Source organism: Cavia porcellus, unplaced genomic scaffold, assembly GCF_034190915.1.
Source record: "Cavia porcellus strain 051 isolate PalLab524CR breed Dunkin Hartley unplaced genomic scaffold, mCavPor4.1 scaffold_23, whole genome shotgun sequence".
In the NCBI taxonomy this organism is placed as follows: Eukaryota; Metazoa; Chordata; class Mammalia; order Rodentia; family Caviidae; genus Cavia; species Cavia porcellus.
Genome location: NW_026947506.1, coordinates 6007150 through 6030492, shown reverse-complemented (window position 1 = coordinate 6030492; position 23343 = coordinate 6007150). Strand labels below are relative to the sequence as shown.

Sequence of the window (23343 nt, the reverse complement as noted above, 5' to 3'; positions counted from 1 at the left end):
GGCAGGAAAGGAGGGGACCAAGCAGGAGCAGCCAGGGAGGTGGGCGCTCCCAAGCCGGGGCGCAGCAGGTCCCGTGCAGGGCTGCTGTGCACCCTGGAAGTGGCCGGGGGGAAAAGGCAACCGAGGTTTGAGCACTCTGGATGTCGCGCTACTCACACTGGGTTGCTGGGGGAGGCGCCGCACACCGCACGCCTGTGATCCCAGTACTCCAGAGGCTGAGGCAGGAGAGTCCCTGTGAGTTCAAGGCCAACCCGGACTACATAGTGAGACCCCGTTGCATAAAAACCAAACTCAAAATAAAAACAACAAAGGTTGTTTTTACTCAAATAAAAAAACAAAGCTGCTAAATTGCCAAGGCTGGGCTCAAACTTACACTCCTCATGTCTCAGCCTCCCAGAGTGTGGAGATCACAGGCGTGGGCCATGGCACCCTGGCCCTTTGCAGTACATTTAATTTATTTTTTAGTGCTGGAGATTGAGCCCAGCCATAAGCGCTAACAAACCCTGTACCACTGAGGTAGATGCCCCGTCCCCACGGTTATGCCTAATCTAGCTACATTAGATTCCTCTTACCGATTTTATTATTTGTGGTACCGCGAAGCAAGGTTTCCACACTGAGCTATAGCCGAGCCGATTTTTTTGTTTTTTGAGACAGGATCAGACTATTGTAGCCTAGGCTGTTCAAGAACTTGCAGCAATCCTCCTGCCTCAGCCTCCTGAGTGCTGGGATTTTAAATTTTATTTATTCATTTTTAAAAAAATTTTGTGATAGGCTATCCCTGTCTCCGGCAACAAATTCCAGCCTGGGCTAGAATTTGTGATTCTCCTGCCTCAGCCTCCCAGAGAGCTGGGGTTAGAAATGAGTTGAGTGGTTTCTAGGTTATGGTTCACATGGCCTTGTGATCTTATTCCTTGTACTTTCAAACTATATTCTTCTTTTTTTTTTTTGTCGGTACCAGGGATCGAACTCACAACCACACACTTGCAAGGCAGGCGCTTATGCTGCTGAGCTAAACTCCCAGCCCCAAACTATATTCTTGATTTGAGTTTGTAAACAGCATAGAGTTGGATTTAAACCAAATCCCGTGGATGGTCATTTGTCATTTAAAGCATGTGTGTCTCTCATATTTAACACGCTTGTTAAGGTGTTTGTGTTTTTAAAATAGTAACTGACTTTGTGCAGTTTGCCACCTGTCTGTGTCTCACTTTCTTGGCTGAGTTAGGCCATCTTGTCTCATCTTGTACCCCCCCCACCCCCGGCACCCTGTCCATGCACCTCTTTCTTTAATTCCCTGAAGTTAAACCTGCAGTTCACCCACCTCCCTCCTCCCGGCTGGCGCATGTTCCTAGACAGACTTGCAGGGCCTCAGATTTCACTTCTGTCTTCTTAAACTCGCTGTGCAATATTGTCAAGCAGGCTCCACCATCTGGGACAAGTTCCTCCCGACACCTCCCCGAGTTTCTCTTTGCCTGAAAAGAGTCCTCGTCACCCCTGTTCCTGGAGGGTCCTCGCCCTTCTGCTCTAGGGCCAGCGCCCCTGTGTCCTGCGTGGGTCCCCAGAGCAGAGCCGGGGCTCAGAGGTGGGGAGGCTGGGAGGCGGGATCAGACCAGGGGTGCTGGGGTGGTGGGGGGACCTTGTGGGTCTCCTCGTGAGAAAGTGCCACGGTGTGGACCTCAGGTCCGGACGTCCATTCAGCAACCGCTGAGCACCAGCTGCTGGCTAGGTGCTGGGCTAGGTAGTGGGCACCAATACCACCTCCCCACATGTGTGTGGGGGGTAGGGGTGCAGACACAGGCGCCGCCTGCTGGCCGCTCTGGCCAAGGCTCCAAGGGGTGCGGCTGCAGGCCTGGGATTCATCTTGAAACTGGAATCCCTTCCACAGGGCACCCAGAAGAGGGTGCTCCCAGGGGCAGGCAGGCGAGCTTGGCCCTAGGTGGGAAACAGCTGGGCCGCATTCAGCATCCAGCACTGCTGAACTGTTTATGCCCAGCTCGGCCGCTCTCACAGGTCTGTTTTAGGCATTGCTACGTCTGGTGTCCAGATGGCCTCCAAAGCTAGGTGGCCTCTTTCCCAACCGCATGGGTCTGGGGTGTGGGGCGCTGGAGCTGATTCATGGCACAGCGCTAGGATCCAGGGCACCAGGGTGTGAGTGCTGCTTGCCCTTAGTGGCTGGGATAAGACATAAGGGACAGGAGGACGCCATGAAGGCCCTTGCTTGCTGCCTGCTGCCTGCTGCCTGCTGCCTGCCATGAACCGTTTCTCCTCCGCATCACCCTCTGCCAGCCTCCCTGCTTTGGAGCTGGCGATTATGGACTGAACCTCTGTGAACTGTGAGCTGAATAAACCTTTCCTGCGTTTAATGTGGGGGTCGGGCGGGGATCCTGTCTCAGCGATGAGAGAAAAGTAACTAAGTCGCAGTTTTTACTTCACTTTTATTGTCCTGTAGATGTTTGCAGTGCCTGGTGATCCCCTCCCTGGGGTGCGGGGTGTGGGGGGGGCACCACACATCATTTTCATCCCCCTCTTCCACCTCTTGGTTGCCTTCCCTGTTGCTAAGATCTATCTCTGTTTCCTGTCCCTTCACGTTTATTTTGCTCTGTGCTTACCCTTTGGGTTTGCGATACTGGCACTGTGTGTGAGTCACCTCACTTACCGTGTTTGGTTGCTGGCAAGGGAGCCTGGGGACAGGGCTGTCCCTGCTTTTCTGTTCCCCACAGCTCCTGGGGCTGGGGCACCCATGAGGATGGGCCGTGGACCCGGAGCCAGGCTTGTGGGCATGTGTAGGTGGAACAGAGCACAGAGGGCAGATCCCTCCTGCTGCAGCCTGAGCTTCCCCGTGCTGTGGCCCTGGGGGAGGCGGCCTGGCTGGGGGCCGGCCCTGCAGACCCTCCCATGGACCAGAAGCCGAGGACTCGGACCTGTGTCCTTGCTTTCAATTTGTAGTATTTTATTTTGCACCTATGAATCAGGGTCTCACTTCTCAGAGTGGCCTAGAGCTCACTGTACAGCCTAAGCGAGCCTCAAACTCAGGGCGATCTTCGTGCCTCAGTCTCTCGAGTGCTGAGACTACAGGTCTGCCCTGCCACGTCCCACTGCATTCACTGTGATGCATGTGGTGACCACATTTTGCTGATCTGCACAAGCTTTTTGTTGCTCCTACGTTTTGGGGCTGGGGACACTGTGGATCCCAGGCCATGCCCCAGCCCTGTGCACCCAACAGTGAGCTTGCTGGCCCGGGCGGGGGGGGGGGAGCTCTGCTGGTTGCCAAGGCTTTGAGGGGAGCCTTTCTGCTTTCTGCCGCCGCGGCTGCCCAGGACTCACAGCTGCCAGGTGGGCCCACGGGGCTGCCTCCCCTCCTGGTTTTCACCGGAATCCTTTCACGTGTTTGTGGCCGTGTGTGCACCTCTGCCCTTTCCCCAGGACGGTGGCTGTGCCTGGGCCCTTAGCTCTGAGCTGCATCCCCAGCCTTTTATGTTTATTCTGAGTCCTGGTCTCCCTAAATCCCTGTGTTACCCAGGCTGGACTCAAACTTTAACTCCTCCTGCCTCAGCCCCCAGAGTGCAGGGTACCAGGTGTGTGCACCTGCACACCGGGATCACTTCTTTTGAACCCTGGCTTTGTTTTGTTTCTTTGGTCACTGCTGAGCTGGGGGTGCTCTGCTTAGGAATGATGAGCTGGGGGTGCTGAGCTGGGGATCACTGCTGACGTGGTGTTGCTGAGCTGGGGGTCACTGCTGAGCTGGGGGTGTTAAGTAGGTGGTCACCGCTACCCTGTGACGTGGTCAGGGGTGGGCCTGGAACAAGTGGTCACCGAGCTGGGGGATGCCAGGCCAGCTGGGGCCACCGGGTGGGCACTGCACATGGGCTCTTCCTGTTCTGGGCCTGAGGCAGCCCGGGAAGAGGTCGCTTGGCTCATTTTATGAACTCTGAGATCTCTTAGGATCCTGGACTTCAAGGTTCCTGGGTAGCTCTGGCGTTCCAGTGGCCAAGAAGGCCACCCCTGACCCTTTTCACTGTGTTCTGAGATAGGGCCTTGCTAAGTCACTAAGGTAGCCGGGCCGGGTTCCATCTTTCACTCCTCCTGCCTGAGCCTCCCGGGGTGCTGGAAGGCACGAGTCAGGGCCTCCTTTAAGAACAGAGCAAGTTAACCGAGCCAGCGCTTCGATCAGCCGCCGGCAGGGGACAACATTGCTCCACGGATGCCCGAGGCGCCCTCCGGCGGAAGGCGGGGCGAACACAGGAGAAGCCCACAGTCTCAGCCCCAGACTCCACGGTCCCTGCGATTCCTGGGGGGCCTGAACCCGGCTCTCGTCGCCTCGGCCTGGCGACCCCACTCTGGGCCCTGACCCCGAGGGGGCGGAGGGCTGCGGATGTGTGTGCCTTGAAGAAATCTGCAGGGTCGTGTGGTTCATGGTGGTGAACAGCAGGAAAGCCTGTTCAACAGCAGGTGACCGCTGAGGGCCAGTGTGACAGGGTCACGGGGAAGAGCCTGGCTCTCACGCCCGGTTCTCAGGAAGCAACTCCATTCAAATGCTCACCGACTGTCTACTAGATATGCCCGCCATTGTTCTAGGTACTGGAAATAAAATCTGTCTTAAGATAAATGTTCCTCTCCTTACCCAGCTTGCTACCTTTTACCGGAGGCAACAAAGACGCTAAAAATAGGTGAATTTTCCCTGGAAAGGTGACACTCGGTTGTATCCCAGCATTCAGGAAGCTGAGGCAGGCAGATTCCCCTGCATTCAAGGCCAGTCTTGAGCTACACAATGAGTTCAAAGCCAGCCTGGTGTGAGTCTGGAGGGATGCTGCTTGCAGTGTCACTGGTGTGGCTTCTCAAGATCCCAGAGGGCCGTGTCTCCGGCTTGGGGGAAAGGTGAGGGAGAGCAGAGTCCTTCTAGTCCTGAGCTTCTGACCCTGTCTGCCCGTGAGGAGCTCAAGAGGGGCCCTGGGCCTCCTTCGTGCTGGGACTCTGTGTGCAGGGAACAGGTGAGGATGGCCACGGGCCCCGGACACCCCTGCCCTCCTTGGGGGCTCCAGGGGACTGGCGAAGTCCAGGGCGGGCTCTTTAAAGCCTCCTCTCAGCTTTCTGTTCGGTTTTAGACACAAGTTCTCACCCTGAAGCCCAGGCTGGCCCTGAACTCACAGCATAGCCAAAACCAGTTTGTAAACCGTTGAGGCCCTGAGAGCCTCAGTTGTCCACGCTGGGCTTAAACTCGCTGCCCTCCTGCTCCAGCCTCCCCGATCGCTGGGGTCATGGGTGTGTGCCGCCACACCTGGCTCCTCATGCTCATCCTGGCACTTGAGCCCAGCTGGACCCCGCCCCGTGATGTCCTGTCTGCACATCTTTGAGCTGCTGAGGGGTTCCCTGAGTGAGGCCAAACTGGGGTACCTGTGGTGGGGACCCAGGGCCTTGTCACCACTGTGTGTCCTCGGGTGGCTGGGCCACCCCAAGCCTTAGGGGTCATAAGGGCAGAGTGGGGATAAGTGCCCTGAGGCCTTGTGGGGTCACCTGCAGGGTGGCCTGTGCCCTACAGCAAAGCCCGTCCCACAATGCCCCTGGGAGGCTTCCGGGAAGTCGAGTCTCGTGTCCCAAGCTGTGCCTTCTCCCAAGGGCCCCCAAGGCAAGCACAGGCCATCCCCTTCCCTGGTCACCACAAACCCTGCTCTGCAGCCTTGTGAATGGATGCTCAGGAGCATCCATGGGTGGAGCACAGGGTTCTAGGGGAGGCTAGGGGCCCGCCAGGACTCTTCCAGCTGCCTCACTGGCCCTTGGCTTCCCCAGGGCCCTGGGGTCCCTCCCACAGAGCTGCATCTGGGACCGAGGTGGCATGGCATCCCCATCCCGGCTCTGCTGCCCCTCCCAGCCTGATTCTGGGGCTCCAGGCACAGTTGGCTGGGCCCCTCATTCTGCCCAGGTCTGGGAGTGCAGGATGGGGACAGTAGAGAAGCCCATGGGCCTGGTGGCAGGGGGCAGGCAGCCTCTGGAGGCTGGGCAGTGATGGCCAAATGTGGCTTCAAGCACCGGGAGGCAGAGGGGAGCTTGTCCCATGTGCCCAGGGGCCCCGGAGGGAGGGCCAGGCCTCGCTGGTTGGGGGAGCAGGGGGACTCTTGATGCCACATGACTGTCCCTGTGGCTCTGCTGGATGTCCCTAAGCCCCGATTTTGGTAGCTAAGGCTGCTTTGGGCAGGACAGGCTGTCTCCCTGCCAGCGCTGGGTCTGGGTGTGTGTGCCGGTTTACTTGCTCTTGGCAGGGATGGGACTGACCAGGGCCTTCACACGGGCTGCAGCCATTCCTAAGCTTTTAAATGTTTTATTTGGAGCCAGGGTCTCACTCGGTCACCAAGCTGGGCTTAAGCTGCAGTCTTCCTGCCTCAGCCTCCCAGAGTGGTTCCCGCCACTGGGGCCAGGACTGCTTGGTTCTAAGCATCCTGAACACCTGTGCCCAATCCGAGACAGGGGTGGGCTCCCCAGAAGGCCCTGGCCTGGGGGCTCAGTGAGCTGGCTTAGAGGTCACCTGGGCCCTGCATCCCCACCGTCCAGAAACAAAGGTGCTGGCCGAGAAATTTAAACAGGTAAACTGCTGAAGCGCCCCACAGGGGCTGGAGAGGCTGGGTAAACCAAGGGCCGGCCCTTGCTCACCACTTCGGAGGGCTGGGCAGGTTGCACCTTTCCCAGCCTCAGGCTTCCGCACTGTTGAGTGGGCGCACACATCCCCATAGACTGTACTCTGAAGTTTCCGGCCACAGTCCCTTTAGGGGTGAGAGCTTTTGAAGCCCCAGTGATTATCAGAGGTTCAGGAGGCTGGGTCAGTGCACCTGGAAGCTGGTGGTCCCCAGGAGAGGTGGCAGGAAGCCTAGACCTATCAAAGGTCTCCCTTGAACCCCGTGGACTCTGGACAGGAGCGGGACGTAGACCCCCCAGATGGCCAGCTAAGAAGGTCCTAGAGTCAGCACTTTCAGGTATAGACACTCACCTCCTGGGGGCTACAGGGGAGGAGAGCCCAGGCTCCCCCGACCTTGTCACCTACTCCAGACAGGCCAGGAGCCATGCCCAGATGGGGTGCATCTGCTTCCTACTTGGAAGGGGCCTTGAGGCTCGGCCCCCACTAATTATCTGCCTCTGCTTCCCAGCCGGGGGACCCTCTGCCACTCTGCCTCCTGCCTGGGAACCCAGGTGGGCGGAGGAGTGGACTGGGCCTGTCCCACCACTGGAGCCTCTGACAAAGGCCAACTCCTTCTTTCCCCCCAGATCTGGGGATTGAACTCAAGACCTTTGCTGGAGTTGAAGTCTTTATTTTCTATTTTGAAACGAAATCTCACCAAGTTGCCAAGTTGCCCAGGTTGGGCTCCAACTTGAGGTCTTCCTGGCTCAGCCTCTCAGGGTGCCGGGTGAGGACAGCTTTGTTGAGGCCCTGCCCCAGGGCAGGACCTTTCCTGGCCCACCTCATCCCTGTGATACCTCTCTGGTCCACAGGTCCCCTCAGCTCTGCAGCCAGGATTCAACTGGGCTGGGCTCCGTGGGGTCAGCAGGCAGCCCCGCGCTCTCCCCAGCCTCCCCCGTTCCTCCTGGACACAGTGCGCACACAGACCCTGTCCCCCTTCTCCTCCAGCCTCTGCTCACCCGCAGAGCCCGGCGCCCTCGCCCTCCTCCCTCGGGAACCGCATCTAGCCTGTGGAACCGTCACCGCCTCCAGGAAGCCGCCCTGCGCTTCCCGCAGGGAGGGCCTGGCAAGGGGCCCAGCTCACTCAGGGTCCGGGGCTGGGCGCGCGGGTCCAGGCAGGCCGAGCCTTTCCGGGGGCCCTCGCGCCCCCGCCCCCACACTCCCCGGCCCGGCCCCGCGGTCTCCCCAAAGCCGTGGGTGTGCCCGGGGAGCCCCGTCCGGCCGCCCCTGGCTCCGGGTGCCGTGCGCCCAGGCCCCGACGATGGAGCCCCCGGAGGTGGCGCCACAGCGCGCTCCTGGCCGGGCCGGCCCCGCGGGGCCGGCGTCTCAGAGCGCCCGGCCGGCCGCTTGGGAGGCTCCTCACGTCCAGGCCCGCGGTCACGGCCGCGCCGGCTTCCGGCCATGAATTGGGCTTCAGAGTCCGCGGCTCCCCCGCTCGGCCGAGCGCGCCGCCCGCGGGAGGGGGATGGGCTCGGGTCCCCGCGTCGGCCGCCCGGGTTCGAGCCCGCTCGGCGCCCCGCCCCGTCGCCCTCCGGGCCGCCCGGGCCGGGTTCGGCCGAGAGCACTCGGGGCGCCCCGACACCCCGAGGGTGCGCGCGGACGTCCCTCCGCCCGCCCGTCCCCCGCCGCGACCCCGCAGCCCTCCAGCCCCGGCGCGCGCCGCCCCCGAGCGTCCCCCGGGCCGGGCGCGGCGGCCCCGAGCCCCTGCGAGCCGAGCGGCGGGCGGCGCGCGCCGGGGCTGAGCTCCGCAGTCACGTGGTGCGGCGGGCGCGGGGAGGCGGCGCGCGGGCGGGGAGCGGGGGAGGGGAGGGGGCGTCCTCCGCAGTTCGCTCCGCGCCGGGCTCAGACGCACCGCGAGCCCGGCCGCCGCCGCCGTCGCCCCCGAGCCGCCCCCGCCGCGCCGGCCTGCGCTCGGGCCGCGGGCGCCCCCGGAGCCGGCGCGGGAGCCGAGCGCGCGGGGCTGGGCTGGGCTGCGCTGCGCCGGGGCGGGCGCAGGGCGCGCGGGGGAGACGCACGGTGGGCTCGGTTCTCCCAGGAGCGGCCCGGGGCTGCACCGGGACCGGCGCCTGCCCGCTCCGCGCTGCCCTCGGCCTCGCCCCGGGCCCGGGCGGATGAACCGCGCGCCCGGGGGACATGGAAGCGCTGACGCTGTGGCTTCTCCCCTGGATCTGCCAGTGCGTTACGGTGCGGGCCGACTCCATCATCCACATCGGTGAGCGCGGCGGGCGGCCAGGCTGGGACCGGGGGAGGGCCGAGCAGACCGGGGACGCGTGGCGAGCAAACTTGGCGGCTCCCCTGGCTGAGGGGCCCGGCGGGCGGTGCTTCCGAAGGGCCGTGTCGCGCCGCCCCGCGGAGGAGCCGTGCACGGGCCGCGCCGCGCTCCCCGGGGCGCCCAGGTCCGCGCGGGGCCCCGCGGCCTCTGCCTACACTCGGGCCCGCGGTGCGGGGGACGCCGTGTTGGGGGCGCGTGGAGACCCGCGCCAGGCTAGGAGTCTTTGGGCACAGCTCGGAGGGGCCGGGGCCGCGGCCCGGGGGAGGGGGCACACGGGCCCGGGGGCTCTCCAAGTTGGCCGAGCAAGATTGGAGAGGCCGGCCCGGAGCCGAGCGTGGCCGCGGACGGGTGTTGTCAGCGTATGTCTCTGCGTGTGCACCTGGCTCCGTGGCGGTGTCACTGCGAGAGGGCGTTGGGGAGTGCGGGGCCGGGCAAACGTGTGTCGGGCGCGCGGCGCCACCAGCCTGTTAGAGTGGCCGCGGCGTCTGCCTGTGCCCGGCGGTGTCCGCGCGGCTGTGTGTGTACCGAGGGGTGGAGGCTGCAGCCCTGTCCTGGACAGCCGTGGAGTTAGGCGGGTTCCAGTCCCTGGAGCCAGATTGCCAGCCAGGGGGTGGGGGGTCGAGGGAAGAGGCCAGGTGCTGGAGAGGGGCGCGGAGTGCGAGGAGGCAGACGGCGGAGAGGACCGAGGGAAGGGACGCGGAGCCGCGGGTGGGAGTCGGGATCAGCGCTGCCGGAATCCCCGGACGCCGGGCCACGTTCCGGGGCGACGCGGCCGCTGTGGGGGAGCCCTTGCGCAGTGGCCTTTCCGGAAGTTGGGAAAGACCGGCGGGCCCGGAGAAGCTGGGGGGCTGGGAGGCACGAGGAGGAGGCGGGGGTGACGGCACAGCGGCGCGGGGCGGCGCGGGTCCCATGGTGAGCAGTGTGGTTCTGGTGTCGCGAGGAGCCGAGGAGCTGGGCCTCTTTCCCTCTGCCCAGCAAGCAGCTCCAGGGACGTGGAGCCAAGCCGTGGGACCTCCGAGACCCTGCGGTGGGTGAGGCGGGGACTCCGCGGCTGTCCGGGTACAGGTCGGCTCCAGCGAGGCGCACCCGTCCCCACTGCGGGCACAGAGATGGCAGAAGCAGCGCGCGGTGCTGGCTCCAGGGCGCCCCAGAGGCTCCTCGCACCAGCCGCCACTTCCGGACGCTCAGCCGCCTGAGCTCGAGCTGAGAGTGCAGGGGGCTGTGGGACGGTCCCCGCCCCCACTTCCTCCACCACCCCCGCAGGAAGAGCACGCTGGAGGGTAGGAATCCAGGGTGCCAGGCCCCGTGCCCGCGGAAGCCTCCTGTGTTAGGCGCCCGCTGTGGTCACCGCGTGCACCTCCCTCAGCCGGGCACACGCGGCAAAGGAAGCATCTTGCACCTGGGGCTCAGACTGGGGGACACGGCCCTCCCCGGAACTTTCTGGTTTCTGGGATGGGTCTTAGGAAACCATGTTAGGGGCCTGTGGCAGCCGCCCCGGCTTGGCACAGTCCCTCGAGTTGGGCATGGCGGGTACATGTGTTGCTTTGGGTGTGAGCCGTGCGTGTGACCTGGTGGCTGCACCTGGGCACGCCTGATTCATGTCAATGATGTGCACCTGTGTGCAGGGCCGGGGACATTTGTGCGGGTTTTGGGGGGATAGCCTTAAAGGCGATCCCAGCCCAGATCTCCTCTACCTGGTGGCCTGACCGACCAGAGGGGAGGAGGCGGGTCCTCTCCAGGCCCAGCCTTGACCCCTCTACTCCTCCAGGTGCCATCTTTGAGGAGAACGCAGCCAAGGACGACAGGGTGTTCCAGCTGGCCGTGTCCGACCTGAGTCTCAACGATGACATCCTGCAGAGTGAGAAGATCACCTATTCCATCAAGGTCATCGAGGCCAACAATCCGTTCCAGGCCGTGCAGGAAGGTGAGCGAAGGCGCGGCCCAGGGCCGGCAGAGCTCTCCGTGTGCCCGGCGGCCTAGGGCCGCGTGTCGGCAGCAGAGGCTCCCTGAGCCCAGAGGCAGCGAGCTAGCGGGGAGCTGGGGAGGCTGCGCGCATCGCCTGGCGCACGTTGCTCCTTCCCCGGGCAGGCGCGGGCTGGCGGCTCTGTCGGCTTTGTTTCTCGCGTGTTTGTGGGTGGGCGTGTCTGCGCGCAGAGACCTCTGAGGCTCGGCCCTCCCCGCGCTCTGGGGCCCAGGGTCTTTCGTGCCTGGGGCCCCAGGCGGCCGAGCCAGCCCTGTGCAGCTTCTCCTTTTGCAGCCCAGTGAGTTTCTTGGCTCTGGATCGTGCCGTTGTGCCTCGGATCCAGGTCTCTGCCGCGATTCTCCTTAGGGGTGGGAGCAGCCGGTTTCTCTGCCACCGCCTGGGCCGGAGGTGGGCGCTGTTTGCCCAGGAAAAAAGTGGAGCTGGGCCAGGGCAGCTGCAGGGAATCCTGGCTGGTGCTGGGTTGCCTCCTCCTTTAGTCTCTGTCAGCTAGGCTTGCAGCAGGGCCAACAGGTGTGCAGAAGCCACCCCCTCTGCTCTGCTCTCCCCTCCCCTCCCCTCCCCTCCCCTCCCCTTCTCTCCCCTTCCCTCCCCTTCCCTCTCCTCTCGGTTCCCCTCCTTCCAGGCTCTCTGCCTGCATGCCAGGTCCTCCTGGCAGTCCTGCCTCACGCTTAGGGATCAGGGCTCTGGGCTCTCTCTGGCCCCCACGCCAGGCCAGCCCTGCAACCTGTGCTCCGGAGTCTGAGGCTGGATCTGCTCTGCTGGAGGAGCAGTGTGCAGGGGCCCCTTCCTGAGAGAGGAGTGGCAGGCAGGGGTGGAGGGCTCCCCCAAGCAGAGTCCTCCGCTGCCTAGGGCTGCCCCCAGCTCCTGCTCTGCTGGGACCCTCTCAGAGGAGGTGACTCAGCGATGGATACAGTCCAGAGGGTCATGGTGGTGCAGGGCTTCCTTGGAAGAGAGGCCATCTGGGACGTCCTACTCCTAGCTGAGGAGGAGGAGGAGCTGGAGGCCATCTGCGGGTTGGGGACTGCCTAGTTCTGGAGCCCAAAGGTCTGAGAGGTCTTGGGAAGGGTTGTGCAGACTGGGAGTTCCAGATGGTGTTTTTAGGGTAGCGATGACTGGAGTGAGGCCAGTGTCGCCTGTGGTGGGGACTGCTTCTTCCAACCTTGACAGCTGTCTTGTTGTCTGGTGTCTGCTGACATGCAGGGAGGAGGAGGAGGCCCTGCCTTTCCCTGGTCACATCCCCCGGCCTGAACTCTCTGTCCCTTGGTACCCCCTGTCCCTGGGCTTCCTTTGTGTGTGTGTGTGTAGGGGTCCCTGCCTGAGGTCCCATTGCCTGGGTGCCTTCCACTGACCTGCTCCTCTGAGGGCCAAAGTCTGTGCTCATCGGTGCCCATCAGGCCCCACCTGCAGTTCCCCAGGACCACAGGTGCTGCTGTCCTGCCTTGGGACAGCAAGGTACAGTGGGTGTGCGTTCACGGTGGCCCCGAGCTTGGGCTGTTGTGTAAAATATGAGCTTTAAGCTGTCAGTTAATGAAGCAACTCAATCCTTCAGGACAGACTTGGCAAAACACAGCTCTGTGCCCTGAACCCCAAATGCTTGCTCGTCCTGGTGATAAAGGCTCCAACCAGGGGTCTCTTTTGGTTGCGCACTTGCTTTCTGGATCTCAGTTTCTCTGTTGGGATTCCTGGAGAAATGCCCTCGTCTGTCTCCAGGAGTGGCAGCTTGGCCTGCTCTCCCAAGAGGAGTGTGAGTTTCTACATGCCTGGCCGTCGTGTGGGTCGTGGTGCCATCACCAGTGCAGGGTGCAGGCTGGAGAAAGCTGCAGGGGCACAGGTCTGCATTGTCCCCTGACCATGTGTGACCTTTGGGCACCTCTGGGGTGTGAGTGGACCCAGCCCCCAGGCCTGTGCACACAGAGCAGAGCAGTGTGTGCCTCCTCCTCCTCCCCATCTTTCTCCTCCTCCTCCTCCCCTGGGGCTAGTTGAGCAGGTATTGGCTGGCTGCTGCCTGCCTAGGCTGTGTTCTGTGGGGTGCTGGTCCACCTGCTGGCCTGACCTCTGCCTGGTGGCTGCCTTGTCTCTTTTTCAAGGCCTGGATGTTCATTGTCTCATTCGATGGCAGACTTGGTGTTGGGGAGTGGCCGGCTTGGCCTCTGGCCTGGAGGAGCTGGGGCCCCTGGAATTGCAGTGTCACAGCCTGTTTGGGCCTGAGAATCAGCAATGAGAAGAGCTTGGTCTCTGGGGCCCAGAGGGCCCTCTCTGAGATCCTGCTGCCTGGGGGTACCACGGGGTGGGGAGCCTTGGCTCTGCTCTGAGCTCTGGTTTTCACATCTGTTAAAGGGAACGAGGTAACCTGGGATTATGGGGAGGATTAAACGAGGGGAGACGTGCATAAATCGCCTGCTCGGGGCCCTGGCACGTGCTCGGTGAGCCCTGGTTCCTTCCCTGGTCCCTGGCCCAGCCATGGACCCCGTCAGCATCTCCCAGGCTGTTGGTGTTTCCAGCCACTGTGATGTGTGCCGCTTTGTAAGGGGCGAATCCCTTGAGAGAGGCCCCTAGGTGACCTTGTCGTTTCCAGCTTTTCCTCATTTCTGTCCAATTAGAAGAGAGATGTATTGCTGTGATTGGCTTGAGTTGCTTTAAATATGTAGAAAGGAAAGAGAGCAGTGCTCCTTAGGTAAAGACGGGAGGGTGCAGGGAAGCACAGCCTCCCTCCTGCTGCACTTGTGAGCGCACAGGGTCCTGTTCTGATGTTTGTTTCCTGCTTTCTGTTCCTTTGCCATGTTGTTGGCTCTTCCCGAATCCACCGTGAACATTGAAACATCACTCTTACTGGCTGCCTGTGTTTTCCAATGAGCAGTGTTTTAAAGAAGTGGAATCATTTATGCTGATCTGTAAGAATGAACTATTCATGAGGAAAAGGGAACCTCCTGGCCCTGAGAGTTATACCTGTAATTTCTTTCTTTCTTTCATTTTTTTTTCCCCTCAAGACAAGGTCTTGCTATGTAGTTCAGGCTGGCCTTGAATTCACTGATGTAGCCCAGGCTCGCCTCCACTTCCTGCTGACCCTCCTGCTTCAGCCTCCCTAGTGATGCCATTACAGACATGTATTGCCGTGCTCAGTTTATACGCGTCACTTCTTCAGGCTGATTTTGTAAAAGCTGCTTCCAGACACTGCCTTTTAGGACACTTGGTCAAGCCATGTGAAAAGCCAGATCGCAGTTAATGTGTGCTTGATGAGGATTTAAAGTCAGTAAATAACAACACAGCAGGACCTTGTAATCTGTAAAATGTTCCCGAGGTTTAGCTGGCAAAGTCCGAGCTACCAGTCAGTATAAAAATTGGTCTCCCAGATACAAGAAGAGGTATTAATTTGTTAAAAAAGCCTCACAGTGTTGAAAGTGCCACTCGAGTGCAGTGTTACACAGATGTCCAAAGGATGGGCTGGACGGTGCCCGCCCTTGCTGTGGTCTTGCCTGAGGTGCACTGCCTGGCAAGCTGTGGGTCCCTGTGCCACCCACAGTTTGGAAGGGGCAGCTGGGGAGGGGGCAGAAGACAGGACGCATGAGAGCCAGGTCCTTTGGTTTCCGAGGAGAGGGTTTGTCCTTGCCATGTCGGTACAGCTGGGTTAGTGTCCTCTTGATTCATTGGTTCAGACCACAGAATTGTGTGGTGTTGCATTCTGCAGGCGGGAAGCCTGACGTGGGTCTCCCTGGCCAACTCAAGCTGGACAGGGCCAGTTCTGGGGAGCCCAGGAGGGAGGAGGCCCCTTCCAGCTTCCGGGTGTTCATGTGGCCCTCTGTCTCCCAGACCTGAGAGGTGGCTCGGGTCTCCTGCTTCTCTGCCTGCTCCCCCTGCTGCTCTTCTGCCTTTGTCCCTGGTCCAGGAACCCTGGTGAACCCCCACCCTGCCCCATAATCCAGGGTGACCCTGCTATTTGAGGGTTGGCTCATTTGCAGGCTGACTTGTGTCTGCAGCCTGAACCCCCCTGTGCCGCGTAGCGGGTGCTTTCTCAGTTGCAGGCCATGGCTCGTGGGTGTCTGTGGTCCTTTATCCTGCTGCCGGGCTGACCCACTCTCCTGTGCCCTCTGTGGCAGGGCCCGTTATCCCCATAGGTGTTCTCTTTGCTTCTGTTGTTGTTGGCACATTGGCTGTGCCATTTGCTGGGCGGTGTCCCCTGTGTTTGCCAGGCAGGCTGGCAGAACCTGGCACCCATCATACCTACCTTTCCCTAGGCCTGCCGGGTCTCCCATCCTCCCCGTGTTCTTTGGTGACCCAGGACTTCCCTCCTAGCCCATGGCCTGCTGCTGGTGACCCATCAGGCTGATGAAGCTGTGTGCATGGCCCCTGCTGTGGCATGGCTGGGCCCTGGAGCTGCCATCTGGAGCGGCTGTGGTGCACGCATGGGTGACTACAGGCACACATGCACACTTCGTTGAAGGCTTGGGCTGCCCGTCTGGGAGGCGGGTGGGGTACCCGGCCAGAGATACATGGGCTCCTCACAAGGGGTGTGCAGGTCCGAGGCCGTGGGCCTGTGGGACACTGGGTCCCCCTGCTGCTCGGCACTGACACAGCACCCATCCCTGCTGCCACCCGGAGCAGGCTGCTTCGGCAGCTGGCAGTGAAGGTCATACCTTGGCACCTTCAGCCAGCTCGTTGTGGGCGTGCGATCTCCCCAGGTTCTTGGAACTGTTTGTGTGGAGAATTTGGTCACAGTGGGGGAGGCCAGCACAGGTCTCCAGCAGATGCTGTCACCTAACAAGCCAGCGGGCTGTGTCTGCATGGCTTCTCCTCAAACCTTCCAGGTCCAGGGCCATCCTCAGTGGGCTTCTGCTCAGACTCAGACTTGCTCCCAAGGCCCTGTGTGTTTGTCTCTGCACTTTGTTTTCGGTACTGGGTCTTGAATTGGGGACTTTGTGCCTGCCAGGGTGGCACTTGTGCTGCTCAGCTGCATCCCCCATCCCTGGACTTTGCTTTTGTTGTGTGTTTCCCACTGTATCAGGCAGCCTGGGTTAAGTTATGCTCATTGCCAAACAGTCCCAGCTCTTGGTGAATGGAACAGCAGTGTATTCTGTCATGGGTCTGCTGGTGACATGCTCTTCGGCTACTCTGGTGCCAGCTTCTTGGCCAGAGGAGGAGAGGGCTTGGTGGAGGTTCAGTCTGTCACTTCTGTTCTGCCTCAGTGACCAGAACTTGCCACCTTGCCATAAGCAGTCACAGGATGTCAAGGAAGCATTGTCCTAAGGCTCACCTGGCCTGGAGGGGAAGTGGAGGTTCAGGAACAGCACAGTGCCTGCCTCCAGCTTCCATGGTGACAGCACCCAAGAACAAAATATAAAAAGTCCACTCCAAAACTGTGTGGGGGCACACACCTGTCATCCTGGCACTTGGGAGGCTGAGGCAGGAGGATCCATGAGGGTTCAAGGCCAGCCTGGGCTGCATAGTGAGAATCCCATCTCAAAAGACAACAAATCATCCTGTATTCCTAGTAACTAATTTAAGGATCACAGTATGCAGTGTATTAGTCATGGTTACTCCTCTCGTTTTGAAATTTTATTTTATTTTTTCTCTTTAAAAAAAACCAAGAAACTGAGGCAAGATGTTTGGGGCACGGCACCCTGGTTGCGGTGCTCTATTCTCCCGGGAGCCGGTCCTCTTTGTGTTTCCTTTGGTCCCTGCCCCCTGGGCACTGTCACTGTGACTGTCAAGTGTCTGCCCGTCTGTAGCCTTGGTGCCAGGTCCTGGAGCCAAGCTGGACATTTCTCAAGGTGCCAGGATGGGGGACAGGTGTGTGGGGCAGCCTGGTTCCATTGGGTTCTAGAAGGATGCCCAGGGTGTGTGACTTGTGCCCCAGTCTGTTGGCTGGGAGTGACCACTGTGGGGCATGTGTGTGTCACCTGGATGTGGTAAACACCCTTAATGTCACCTGGTGGTGAGGTATCTGGAACCCAGCAGCACTGTAGGCCCCAGCCCCTGCGGAGCAGCCCCAGATCACACTGTGCTGTGGCTCAGATCGCCCTGATGGGTGCTGGGCCCTGTGGGGAGCCCCAGCTCCACTTGCCCATCCCTCCTCTGGGGTCTTGGCTGCAAGTTTCCTGGATGCAACGTGGGCTCGGGGGCAGGGTGGGGAGAGGCCTGAGGAGGACAGTCGGGGGGGGGGCTGCCAGTGTGGCCATGGATGTCCGCCTTGGCCTCCCTGCCTTGTCCCCCTCTTTGCTCCTCTGCCAGGGACTGATGGGTATGGGGCATAGCCCTGCCTCATGGCGCTCCTGGGGCTCCTGGTTCTGCTCTGCTGTGCCTGGCTGGTGGCCTCAATATCCCCTGTGGATCGGGGGTGACCACACAGGGTACCACTGTGGGGTGGCCAGAGCCTATCGCTGGCCTGGGCCTGGCAGGAGTGGCTCTGGGCATGGAGGGAGAGCGGCCCCACAGGAGCCCTGGGCCTTGCCCTGCAGCCCCTAGGACAGCTGTGGCTTGCAGCAGAGCCCTGGCCTCTCCAGCAGTCTCGAGAGAGCAGGGGGAGGCTGGTGTGGTCCACGTGGCCTTGTGGAGGTGGCAGGGAGCCATCTGTGCATCACGTCGGGCACCTGCTGCCTGTCACCTCATGGTGTTTTAGTTTCGAGACAGCTCATGGGCTCTGAGCATATGGACCTGGCTGTCAGGTGCGAATCCCTCGTCCTGTTTGGTGGAAGGGGCTAGGTAGGAGTGGGTTCAAATCCCAACTCTGACTGATTAGCTGTTGTGGTCTTGGGAAGCTGAGACAGGAGGATGGTGAGTTTGAACCCAGGCTGGGCAACTTACAGCCTTAGTCAGACCCTGCCTCAAAAACAAACAAACAAAAGCAAACCCTGGGGTACCAGGGGTGCAATGCAGTGAGAAGTCCTGGGTTCCATCTGTAGAACTTCAAGAAGGAAAAGGAAATGCTGCTTCCTGGTGCTGAGCCTCAGTCTCGACACCTGTGACCTTGGCTGGGGCCTAGGCTGAGCATGATGGGGCAGTCACAGGGCCCTGGTTGGGCCTGGCGGGCAGCGCTCTGTGTGAGCTCCCAGGCCCAGTGTCTTCTGGGCACCTGGAGGGCTCCTGGGGCTGAGGCAGGTGGTGGTGGCTGGGGCTGCATGGGACACTGCATCCCTGCCCCTGGGGGCCGGGTCTGCAGGGTGGACAGTGCTGAGGAGGGGCCCGTGGAGGCTGCATACTGGGGTGTCCCCATGCTAGCTGTACTGAGTTCCGTATGCTGCTGGGTGTGTGTGCATGTGTGTTTGTATACATGAGCCCGCACAGGAGGCTGCTGAGAGCCTCTTGCTGCTCCTGGGAGCCCCACCTCTCCCAGTTCCTCTTTTCCTTCCCCGAGCTCTCCTTGAGATGTGATTCCCAGAGAACCTTCTAGTCAGCAGAGGTCTGGGTTCTGACGTCCAGTGGGGAAGGGCTGGCACAGCCAAGGCCAGGCTGCTGAGGTGCCAGGCCCAGAGGTGCCACAGGCTGAATGTTTTTTGGAAGCCCTGACCTCCAGCATGACAGCCTTTGGAGAAAATCAGGTTTCGGTGAAGTCCCAAGGGTGGTAGCCTGGCAATGGAGTTGGGGAGACCCCGGGGAGCCTGCTCCCTCCTCTTGCCATGGGATGACACAGCAAGATGGGCCATGCACAGGCTGGGCAGAGCGCTCTCCAAGGTGCTGTCCTGGCCACACCTCGACCTCGGGCTTCTGGCTTCCAGAGTTGTGAGCATGCATTAGGCTGCACCCTGAGGCCCCAGGGCCACCCGATTGCTGAGCTGGGAGAGGGCCCTGGGTACCCTCTGCCAGGCCAGGCCTGGCTGGCTTGGGCTTTCCCTCGGCTACAGTCCAGCCTCCTCTGCCATGCCTGGAATGCTTGAGTCAGGTGTCTGGAGTATGGCCTCTTGGAAGCTGAAGGTCTGTGTGTGCCTGAGGGTGGGCAACGCCATCTCTGACCCCCGGCTGTGCCCGGCCAGGCTTCCCTCTCCACAGCCTTTAAGCATTTCAGCACAGGCACTGTGCCTGTCCCAGAAGCTTCAGGTGTGCACTCCGCAGCCTGCTTATTCCTTACCCGCTTCTCTTTTGTATGTGAAATGTGCTAGAAAAATGCAGTGAGTTTATATTCAGAAATGTTCATCGGAGTGAGACATGGGGTCACAAATCCCTCTTCAGTCCTTCCCTGGCTTGGAACATGCTTCTCCCACTGGTGGTTCCCAACACTTTCTGGACTAGTTCTGAAGTTCTCTTTACTGAGTGTCTGGTCATGCTGTCCAGGCTGCCTCCATGTCCTGAATGGATTAAAAACATTTGCCTTTTGTTAGTTGCTTTTCTCATTGCTGAGACAAAATGCCCAATACTCAAGTTAAAGGAGGAGAGGTTTATTTAGACACAGTTCGTAGAGGTTCAGTCCATCGTTGCCTGACTCCAGGGTGGTGTGGCACGTGGCAGAGGGCGATGGTGGAGGAGAAGCAGTCCATGGCCAGCAGGCAGGCCAGAGCAAGCAGGGGATGCAGCGGATTCTTTCTGGGCTGCCTGGCTTAGGGCGGTGCCAGACCAGTCGGAGGACTGATTTACCCATCACCCTCCCTCCATCCCTGCGTCTTACACTTTAGATCCTCTGGAAGTGCCCCACTTAAGACCACAGGAGGCTTTGGAAGATGTCTAGACACAGCCATAGCACCATCTGTGGTCGTGGTCTCTTCGGGAAAGAGCCAGAAGTCACACAATGTGAGACCCAGTGACAAAGAGGGACCGGAACTCGGCGCTGTGTTTTTCCCAGCCCACCTTTCTGTTAGGTGGTGTTTGGTGGCAGTAGTAACTGTATTTTTGATCCCATCTCATCAAGTCACTGCTGGAACCCAGGAAACGGTTTTGAGATGGAGAAGCAGTGGCGTCTCCACAGTGCACATGGACAGTGGGTGCCTGCTCCCTCTCTGCCTGCCTGTCCCTGAGGGGGACCCCATACCAGGCACTGTGGTCACAGCAGACATGGGGCCCAGCCTCGAGGACCTGAGGTCCAACCCAGACTCCATGGTGACAGCCAGCCTGCCAGAGTGGCCACCTGGCTCTGCGTGGTGCTTCTCAGGCCCAGGCGCAGCTGCTGGCTGTTGGCCCCTGGTGACTGCGTGGGTCCCTTGCCTGGCTGCCAAGCAGGTGCCTGGCTGACCGCTCCATCGCTGTTGTTTCCTTCACCGCTTCTCCAGGCTGTGCCTGGGTTCCGACCACTCTATGGCCACACACGTAGGGGCTCCCCAGCCAGGCCTTGGTCCATTTTCTAGTCCCTGCCTCAGCCCTGGGCACTTTGAGATGCAGGGAGCAGGCGCTGCTGACCCCAGGGCTGTGGTCTCCAGGGCAAGGCGCCACCCACTGGCTGTCACCCTCTTTCCCGACTGGGCTCGTGGCCTCCAGACACTGCTATGGGCGCCGGCACGCTCTGAGCAGACGCTGGCTTTCGCCCTGAGTAGAATCTCATCTCTTATCAGCACCCAGAGCAGCGGCCTCAGACTTCATGCATGTTCTAATTCCTAACTTCACAGCAATTTAGAAAACTCAAGATATTGGTGTTCGTTGTTAGTAAGGCGGTGGCAGCCAGTAAAGCCCACTGTCTTTTGATAATCAGATTTAAATTGTTTTAATTATACAGCCCATATTCTCCCGGTAACCTACCATCTCTGAGTTAATGGGCTTTGAAGTCTTCCTTTGTTTTGTATACTGTAGATACAGTTTTTTTGTTAAATGATTTATTTTTACAGAGAAATCCAGGAAATTAGCTCTGAGACTGCATAAGATGAGCATGGGGAGGTCCTGTTGTGTTAGAAGATGGAGAATAAATGTCTGTGGAAGCCCTGACCTCACTTCCTGGAAGGCTTTGGAGTGTCTCTGAGAGGTGGTTGTGAGAGCCCAGGGGATGCACAGTGCAGGGAGAGGGGTGCAACTGAGAGGCTGCTCTGTGACATGCTCCAGGGGGAAATGTTACAAGGGGAAGGCCCACCCACCACTGCCCATCCAATCACCGGCCCATCCATCCACCCGCCCACCACCACCATCCAATCATCTGTCCATCCGCCCACTGCCACCAACCAATCATCTGCCGATCTGCCCACCAGCCCACCACCACCCGTCTAATTACCTGTCCATCTGCCTATCTTCCCCGCAACGTCCAATCACCTACCTGCCTTTCTGCCCAGTGGCCCACCACCACCCATCCAATCATCTGTCCATCCATCTACACACCCACTACCACCCATCTAATCACCTGCCCATCTGCCCACCCACCCAAACCACCACTCATCCAATCACCTGCCCATCTGCCACCCACCCACTACCACTCATCCAATCATGTCCATCTACCTGCCCACCATCACCCATCCAATTATTTGTTCATCCATCCACCCACCACCACCCATCTAATCATGTGTCCATCCATTCTACCACCCAGCCTGTCACCTGTTCACCCACTCACTCATCACCAGTCATCCGTCTGTCCATCCCATCCAGTCATCCATCTGTCCATCCATCATCCATCCACCGACTCCCTGAGTGTCCACTATGTAGGCCCTGAATCTGGGCCTCCATCACCAAGAAAGCCATGCTTTCTGGTCTTAAAGAACTTCTGCTTTGCTGAAGGACTTTCAAAGGGGGCCTTCTCAGTGGTCAGTGCTGGGATTGGCTGCAGGGCAGGATGGTGGCAAGGGAGGCTGGGGTGCAGCCTTGATTTCCTCCCTGTCTCCCTTGGGTCCTCCTGGCCAGGGTGAGGCATGGCTGGGCCCCCTGCATCAGCTCCTGGGGGCCGTGGACTTCTGCCGTGCTGGTCCGCCAGGTTAGGCCTTGCCCAGCCACGATGGGAATTCTGGAATTAGTGCCCTGAATTCTGGGCCTTGGCTGGGCCTGGAGCCGCAGGGCGCAGCCCAGGGCGTAGGGGCTTTGAGAAACCCCGATCAGGACCCTCCAGCCCCATCCACCTACGGGCACCGGACAGGGCCGCTCTCAGCCCACACCTGCTGCTGAGGCCTGAACCCTGCAGACGTAAATGCCGTGCCCACAGGGAGGGACCACAGGTTGCGAAATGTGAGCGAGGTTTCGCGACACGTGGTCTCTTGCCGTGTGCCTGGTGTTTACAGCTGGCTGGGAGCTGCAGGAGCTGCACGGCGCTTGAGGCTGGGCGTGGGGCGGGGGTTGAGGATGCTCAGGGCGAGGGGTGCACAGCACGGCCCTTCCGGAAGTGCGGGTGTGTGTGTGTGTGTCTGTGTGAATGTGAGTGTGTACACTGGGGGCTGGATGGGGTGCTGTCCCTGGCCCAGTCCTCTACTGTCTTTGCTTTGCTGGTAGCCAGGCCCGAGGTGGCTGCCAGAGTGTCATGGAGACCTCGGCGTGGGAGGCAGGACATCTCTGACTGCAGAGGGCACCCTCCCTTTGTCCTGATGTGTTGGGGGCTCTTGTTTTGAGGATGGATGTGGGGGGTCAGGGACTGAGCCCTGGAGGGGAAGGGGGTTTTCGCTGGGGTGGGGTGCAGCAGGAACTGCATGTGAACCCCAGGGGAGGCAAGGCAGCCGGGTGCAGGTGGGGGTGCCTGCCTGGGAGGGCTCCCCATGGACAGTGGACCCAGGCAGCTTGGGCTTCATTAGGTTAAGGCAGGGATGGGGCGTCACGCAGCCCTCTTCTCAGAGGACCGGGCAGGGTAGGTCAGGGGCAGGGAGCGGGACCACCTTCCTGGGCTGGAGCTCTGTCCCCTCCTGTGCCTTCCCTCCTTCCCCTCCTGGTACTTGTGTCAGTTCTGGTGGACTGCACCTCACTGGGTGCTCTCGGAGGCCGAGGGAGGAGGATCCCAGGTCCAAGCCCAGCCTGGCCATTCAGGGACTTAGTGAGACCCTGTCCCCAAACTTAAGGTGTGCTGGGAGCTAGCTCAGTGCAGGGCCCCAGTGCCAGTGCTGGGAAAAACAAGGCCCTCTGCAGGTGGTTTCAGGCAACCATGGCTTCACCTGAGAGCTTCTGGTGTGCATCTGTCCTGGCTCAGGCCTGGCAGGGCTCTTACCCCTTCTGTGTTCCATCTCTTCCTGGCAAGGGCCCCTCCCAGTGGTGGCTTCAGGAAGGCAGGAGCGCCATCCAGGGTCCCCCCTCTAATGCATGTGGGGCTCTGTCCACACGGGGTCCTATGGTGCCCAGACACTTGGGAACTGTAGCCAGGCCCTGTCCCGGGCCCTGTCTTGTGACCTCCTTGGCACTGCCTGCATCACCTCCCTCCTAATGTCACCTGCTTTGTCAACGAGGTGCCAGTGCTCCTGCCCTCTGGGGTCCTTCAGGGCCTTCTCCTTGGGAGGCCGAGGTGAGCAACCCGAAGCCTGGGCAGCCCCAGGAGCCAGGGCCTCCCAGGAGCAGCAGTCGATGGGCATGGCTGTGAGCAGCACTGGGTGATCCCTGGGTCCCCGATTGGGGGCAGGC

The 23343-nt window shown here is 60.5% G+C and overlaps 1 protein-coding gene across 4 annotated transcripts in view; it reads left to right on the top strand.

Moving 5' to 3' along the window:
• Nucleotides 1–8623: 8623 nt before the first annotated feature.
• LOC100724914 (glutamate receptor ionotropic, delta-1) overlaps nucleotides 8624–23343 on the top strand; it is a 580436-nt gene continuing 565716 nt past the window's right edge. For 2 of the 4 annotated variants that reach the window (XM_063233729.1, XM_063233727.1), the window contains exons 1-2: nucleotides 8625–8873; nucleotides 10702–10857. In XM_063233729.1, coding sequence (XP_063089799.1) covers nucleotides 8795–8873; nucleotides 10702–10857 — 235 coding nt within the window. In that variant the 5' untranslated portion in view covers nucleotides 8625–8794. Of the gene's footprint in view, nucleotides 8874–9827; nucleotides 9961–10701; nucleotides 10858–23343 lie in introns of those variants that run through there. The other 2 variants (XM_063233725.1, XM_063233726.1) reach the window with 2 other exon arrangements.